General features: G+C 33.6%; 1 protein-coding gene across 1 annotated transcript; it reads left to right on the forward strand.

The window, feature by feature from the left end:
* The first annotated feature begins 682 nt into the window (after positions 1–682).
* Positions 683–6503, forward strand: LOC108200332 (probable protein disulfide-isomerase A6). Its single transcript, XM_017368442.2, has 11 exons — positions 683–979; positions 1946–2030; positions 2146–2243; positions 2608–2663; positions 3191–3308; positions 3490–3517; positions 3596–3687; positions 3899–4055; positions 4133–4257; positions 4488–4587; positions 6201–6503. Exons 1-11 carry the CDS (start codon positions 819–821, stop codon positions 6264–6266), a joined length of 1086 nt encoding a protein of 361 aa, XP_017223931.1. The 5' UTR covers positions 683–818; the 3' UTR covers positions 6267–6503.
* The last annotated feature ends 845 nt before the right edge of the window (positions 6504–7348 follow it).

A 7348-nucleotide genomic window follows, 5' to 3' on the forward strand; every position in this document is an offset into this window, starting at 1 on the left:
TAGTGCGGATCTAAAATATGGCCTGAGTCTCGAAAAAATATTACAAAACTAGTATAAATTTTAACATGTCTTCTATTTTATGTAAAGTAACTTGTCCCGATTCAAGTTAAAATCAAGATAAATTAGCCTAATATTCTTTTTTTCATTGGTCAACAAATCATTTAGTATAATCATTTTTTAATCTTTTCATATTTATAATATTTATCAACTATTCTACATTTTCACTATTGTTCTAATAATAATATATAATGAAAAGCTTCTCACTAAAATAGGAATATTATAATAACATTGTATCAATTGGAAAACCAAAAATATAATAATTCCATTGAAAATCAGTCATCAATATACTTATATAAAGGAGAAGTGAGGGGCATGTAGGTGGTGCCTCTTAAATAGCTCCGTTCTATTTTTGAAATTTTTTGAAATTTTTGAATGAAAAATATCAAAAATTAAAACTATTTTTTTTAGTTTCGCGTTTTTAAAGCGCTGTACAGAGTTTCCCCGTTCAGCGCTTTTAAAGCGATGTATGTATTAAAAATATATTTTAATCTTGATTGCTGAATATTTATCCAACGACCAGAAACTTGAATTTAACCGGTTCCGGCATACATATGCTTGGGACCGAATTATTTTAAGATAGCAAGTGTTTTTAAATATTTGGAAAAACAAAAATGATTAAGAACATCTTAAAGTAGTTCAACCATGAGAAGTGAACTATACACATATCAACTCGCAGAGTGAGTCCAAGTTGAATACACTACTAGTGTTACTTTTATCGCCATATCAATTTGATTATCAATTCAACAACAGACACAACAATGTATGCTTCATCATTAGCATTCGGAACCCTAGCTGCTATAATCTGTGTGTTATCATGTTTACACACGGCTTCTGCTGATGTTGTTGTTTTGACTCAAGATAATTTTCACGACCAGGTCGGTGCTGATCGTGCCGCTCTCGTTGAGTTCTACGCTCCTTGGTGATACATCTCTCTCTCTCTCTCTCTCTCTCTCTCTCTCTCTCTCTCTCTCTCCCTCCCTCTCTCCCTCTCTCCCTCTCCCTCTCCCTCCCTCTCTCTCTCTCTCTCTCTCTCTCTCTCTCTCTCTCTCTCTCTCTCCCTCTCTCCCTCTCTGCCTCTCTCTGTGTGTTTTGATCTGCTTTTGTATATGAAAAATCTGTTTGATTGATACTCATTTAGTTAATGTGTCTGCTCTTCGAGCCTGTTGATGTTGTACTTAGTTATGGGTTCTGTGTTTTGATTGATCTGGATCTGTGGAATTCTGGGGGTTTATGTTTAGAATTGTTGTGATTATCAATTGGTTGGTTGCTGGATAACGAAATTGGCTTGTTTAATTATATGCGAAATGCCACAAGTTGTTTTATTTGTGGACACTTTGTTTGGTCGGTAATTCATGTATGTTTACATGAGATGGATAGGTGATGTGGAGTGACTTGAAGGATTTTTTTTATTATTGGCGGAGAATAGGTGGTTTCAATAACTTGTTTTGAGAGTCCTATGTGATGCCCTGTAAAGGCATGACGTATAAGTTATAACTGGAAATAAGTGGATTACCGATTTACTTTGTTTTTCATTCTTAATGCCTATTGATAGCAATTTTTGGTTATTTTAGGGCGTGTGTATGGAATTTTTAGTAACGCCTGTAAACGCTTTTTGAATCTGATATCCCAATTAAAATGTTATAGATGCTTAATTATACAGCTCTTGTTGCGAGTATTGAATAGCCATGCATTTCATTCCAGGCCCACCAATTTCAAGGTGGAATAGTGTTTGTGATGGAGCTGTTTTCTTACTTTTATAAGTTTATTCAGACAGTAAACGTATACTGTTTCAAAATCTCTATAACATGATTGGCTTGTAGCTAATTAAGTTATAATTTTATTTTTGGATCCACTTTCCACTAGAATTCTTATTTACCTGATGCAGGTGTGGGCACTGTAAAAAGCTTGCCCCGGAGTATGAAAAGCTTGCTGCAAGTTTCAAGAAGGCAAAATCTGTCTTGATTGGAAAGGTCAGATCTTGTGTTGTTGATAACGATTATTTTGTTCAATTATATTTCGTTGTGATGGATTTCTGGGAAATAAATGTCTGGTCCTTTATGTTTTATGACTGACTCTTCGGTGCAGGTTGATTGTGATGAACATAAAGGAGTTTGTGGCAAGTATGGAGTTTCTGGGTACCCCACAATTAAATGGTTTCCAAAGGGATCTCTAGAACCCAAAAAGTGAGTTGTTTTATCAGATATATAGTTCTTAACTTGTTTTAAGATTGTGTTTGGGAACATATAATAAATTTCAAATTTTCAGCTGATGAATCTTAAAGGACATGAATTGAGTAATCATTTCAGATTCATAAATTTATGCTTTGAATGACTTGGAATTGAATCAAACCCAAATTAAAAAAAAAATGGTTATCTAAGCATGTCGTTTGTCCAAATCCATGATTAAAATGACTTCCAAATTTTAAACAAGCCATAAATGCACTTCCTTACAATATGATTCTCCTCGATTTTTCTTCATTTTACGATCTAAATTTCATGAACCTATATTTATTATCTGCCTTTTCTTATTAACTCATTTATTAAAAAGGTATGAAGGACCAAGAACTGCTGAAGCCCTTGCCGAGTTTGTGAATAGCGAGGGAGGTAATAGTCTTCCTTATTGTTTATAAATCATTTTATGGCAAATGAAAGTTAATTAACCTTATTGTTGGTTTTATCAATTAGAGTAGATCAAACTACTAGGTCATCCTTTTTTCACTGTTAAGCATAACAAACAGCTGCACTAGGCTTTTGTAGTTATAAGGATTATAATAGTAAATATAAGGATTATAATAGATTGGTGATTGTCTGGGCCGTTGAATTCTGAACCAATTATATTTTGTCATAGTGGCTTTCCTTTATCTAGGTATATTTCACGAACTTGCTCTTTTTCTGGATATAATCACATATTTTTTCGGTTTACGAATTGGTTACGTTTTTAATGCATATTTATATTGTAATTTGATTATAAGCACTAGCATTGATAAAGTCTATATGACATGATTGATAAGGATATTTTGATAGTTATTAATTGGCTGATGAATTATTTCGCTTGCAGCATTATGAAACATGGACATTCCTTATATTGTTCCATGATAATTATTGACATTTAAATGGTATTTCATATTCAGGGACCAATGTTAAAATAACTTCAGTTCCCTCGAGTGTAGTAATACTGAGTTCAGATAACTTTGATGACGTTGTTATGGATACAACAAAGAATGTCCTGGTTGAGTTCTACGCACCATGGTAAGAATACATATCAATTTTGTTTGATACATTGTTTCCGTATATTGATTTAGAGATTAATAGCTCAGACCATTCAAAATTATTTGTACTAAGAATCTGTATATTTTCCTGCGAATAAAGTTTTGTGGTTTGATTTAGCTACAACGTGTATAATTGGGTTGTGGCATGATATATGTTTCAGGTGTGGTCATTGCAAAAACCTTGCTCCTGTAAGTACTTAAGTGTTGTATTAACCAATTTCAGCGTATTTTTATTCTTAATTGCTGAATATATCATCTGCCGCGCAGATTTATGAAAAAGTTGCAGCAGCCTTTCACATGGAGGATGATGTAGTTATTGCTAATCTTGATGCTGACAAGTATAAAAATATCGGAGAGAAGTGAGTTCCGTTTTTTGTTACTTTAACTTCGAGTTTAGAATATTATAAAGACTATTTCTAGAATTAAGAACGAGGAGTATAATATTTCACTTTTACTCTTGAAGCTTTTTAGCCGTATGGCTTTTACTGACTCTGAGAATTGTTGTGAATTACTATGACCATGCGTTCCACCGCTTACTTCTATGACATTTGCATAACTCTGCCTATGCAGGTATGGTGTAAGTGGTTTTCCAACTCTGAAATTCTTTCCTAAAGGCAACAAAGCTGGTGAAGATTATCATGGCGGGAGAGATTTGAATGACTTCGTGTCTTTCATCAACGAGAAGTGTGCTACTAGTCGTGATGCAAATGGACAACTCACCTCTGAGGTTATATGAATTATAATTCTTACTATCACAATCAGTTGTACCGTACCAGTTACTTACTTCGTTTCAATGGAATACAGGCTGGTATTGTTTCAAGTTTGGACAGCATTGTAAAGGAATTTGTATCTGCTGACAAGGATGAAAAGAAAGCAGTTTATGCCCGTCTGGAGGAAGAAGTTGGGAAACTTGATGGTTCTTCTGCAAGGTTATTTCACTTCTGTGTGCATGCTTGTATATATTGAATTTGAAAGCTATTATTATGTTTCTTTCAAGCACTGACCAGTTAAAGACTTGGTATTACATTAGTTCTAGTTTCCAAATTCATCCGTGCATTATTACTTGATTGCCATTAGTTATAGATATATGGCCAGATCTACCTAAAATCTTCCAGGAGCTGTATGGATAAATATTAATACTTGATTGCCTTTTTTATAGATATGGCCAGATCTACCTAAAATCTGCTAAGAGCTGTATGGATAAAGGTTCTGACTATCCTAAGAATGAAATAGAACGACTGGAACGTCTTCTTTCAAAGGTATTCCTTAAATCTATTGTTTTGAGCTAATAATGTGGTTTCATCTCTTAGGTTTTCTTAAGTACTTAATGTTATTAGCTTGAGTTTTTTACCTCATTTTATGTTACTCCTTTAACACCGTGCATGTATTTATTGACATGTATATTTACCTTATAAATCTGAAGCGGATTAGGGTCGCTGCTTTATAGGTTTTCTTCCTGATTCCACTCACTTTTTGATTGATAAATTTGGTTAGAAAGCTGGGGTATTTGCCATTTTTTCTCACCATTAGAATGCTTAGAAACAAGAAGGAAACTTTATAATATTGCTCCCTTGTTTTCTTCTCTTTCCATTTAAAACCCATCAATTGATGGCTCAGGAGGAAACAATATTTGGTTTAGTAAGGGAAAAGGAACGCAGCAATGTAGTAATATGTGGTTTGCATAATTAATGATCTGTGGAGTTAGCCATGGAGGATGCAATCCTGCGGTAAGAAGAAAAGTAAAAGAAAAAAACGCGAACAATATAGAAATGTGAACTTTGAATCTCAAATTCCTTGGATCTCCAGAAACTATGTAAATCAAATTTAACCCTAAAATAACTGAGTAATTGAAGTAAACTAATCATATATTCTCAAAGCAAAAAGCTGTATCGTAACATTCTATAAGACTACAAGTTATGGGTGTATATAGGCTAGCCAATAACCTAAAGCTAATAGGAAACCAAAACCAGCTAGGAATTAGCCAATGTCTGAACCCTCCGGGACACCTTTAGAAGCCCAATCCAATAGAAAAGTACATCAAAATCAAATCCAACTAGAATTCTACTTCTTCCAAACTTTTACATATTGTTCATAAATATGTATCTATCAAATATAATCATTTCTTTATCCAAATCAACAATATAATTGTTTGTGGCAAATGCATTGCTATCTTTGTTGTATATAGGTTGAGAAGGGTTGAGAATCTGAGGTGGTGGCATTTAATATATTTTTCATGGGTCCAAAACAATGCTCTAGAAATCTTTGACGGGGTATGCGGTCAAGTCAGGAACTAGGGTTTCAAGGCAACTCCCAAGAAACAGTTCTTGAGCAGATATAAACTTAAGAACCACATAGTTTCAGAAATACCAACCTATCCCAAAATGCAAAGAAGTCTTTTACTGTCAGGAATTTTTGGCACTAGTCTGGTTCCTTTCCATGAAGGCATTAACACAATTATTTCAAGCTTAGTAGTTGGGATATAATCCACTTGATAGAAAGCTACAACTTCAACAGTAACTAGTCTGCTCCCAGGCCTCAATCAATACAGTATCTAAATATTGACTTAATCAGGGGAAGAGCAAACAAGGTTTTGTCTTAAAAGGGGATGACCCTTGGGTCTTATAAGTTTACATGTATTTATATTTTTTCAATGTTGTCTAGGTGCAAGTGCCACAAGGATTTTGTGAAATAAATAATTCCTGGATGCCTTGGATCTATAGCTACTATAACAGCTTGTACTTCTTTCAATCACTTTAAACAAGTGTTGTTTCTTTTTTGTTTCTTGATTTATTAATAAGCATGCCATGTTTTTCCTGATAGATAGGTGCTATACTTGTATCTATAACACTATAATCTTAATTTTTCAATGCAGACAATAACTGCAGCTAAAGCTGATCAATTTACACTTAAGAAGAACATCCTATCAGCCTTTTCTTAATAGCCAGTCAAGAGGAACCAGGTTTCTATTGCTATATAGCTTGAATGTATTCTTGATTTGCATCCGCATTTTGTTAAAATATGTCAATCGTTTTTCAGTATATGTATGGATTAGCTGAACACAGTTTAGGCTATTGCACATTGTGCACCGAGAATTAAGTTTAGAAGAGAGAGGATTATGTTGACTGTAGTCAATAATGTAAAATTATTTATAAATAGGATTTACTCCTTTAGTGTCCATTTTCTTTAAGTTGAATGCAGCTAGTGACTGGGCCACCCTCTAAAATAAATGGCTTTTGTGTATTCTTATTGCAAATGGAGGGTTTTGATTGGTAAATCAATCTTGTGGAGTTTTATCTAAAGGTGTATATAGCATAAACTATAGCTCCTGCAATGGGCCTTGTAGTACTTCTTTATACTCATCACATATAAGCTACAGTCGGGTGTTGAACAGAGTGCATTTTTTTAATATGCATGAATTCACTCTATTTGCTGTCAAAGGCGGAGTCCTTGAGGGAAAAACCTGGTAATGTCTTCATGTATCTTGTTGTTTTACCCCTAGTGGTGTGTGGGTAGTTTGGTGTGGTATACCTTACTCTTACTTCTACAAGGTGTATATAGGTTTCTTGCCAAGTTTTTGAACAAATATTTAATAATAAACTGATATATTGATGTATGAATTTCTAATTCAATGTGATAAGATCGGAGTAGGGTTACTATCATGCTTGCATCTTCAGTTGTCATGATTAGTTATATAATATTGACTAGCTTATGACCTGTTAATTCAAAATTCATAATATATTAGAGCATCTCCAAAGGGGCTATAATGGTTGGCTAAATTGGAACTGTAAGACATTATGTAAAATATGTTGAACCCATAAGACATTTTATTTAGATCTATATTGATTGATTATATCTTAAAAATATTATTATTATTATTATTATTATTTCAAGTTGTTATCCATATATTATTTTAATATGATAATTGATGATGTGACATTTGCTACAGATCTGTAGCCCTTCAACAAATATAGTATACACAGGGGCATGGCTAAAATTATAGACCAGGGAACTGTAGCGTTG

The sequence above is a fragment of the Daucus carota genome, chromosome 9 (assembly GCF_001625215.2).
Source record: "Daucus carota subsp. sativus chromosome 9, DH1 v3.0, whole genome shotgun sequence".
NCBI classification, from domain to species: domain Eukaryota; kingdom Viridiplantae; phylum Streptophyta; class Magnoliopsida; order Apiales; family Apiaceae; genus Daucus; species Daucus carota.

Bases quoted from the DNA above. Each gene is read 5' to 3' on its own strand.
- LOC108200332 (XM_017368442.2), top strand. From the start codon at position 819: ATGTATGCTTCATCATTAGCATTCGGAACCCTAGCTGCTATAATCTGT. The intron at 3,518-3,595 runs GTAAGTACTTAA...TCTGCCGCGCAG, and splicing joins ATTGCAAAAACCTTGCTCCT to ATTTATGAAAAAGTTGCAGC. The intron at 4,258-4,487 runs GTTATTTCACTT...CCTTTTTTATAG, and splicing joins CTTGATGGTTCTTCTGCAAG to ATATGGCCAGATCTACCTAA.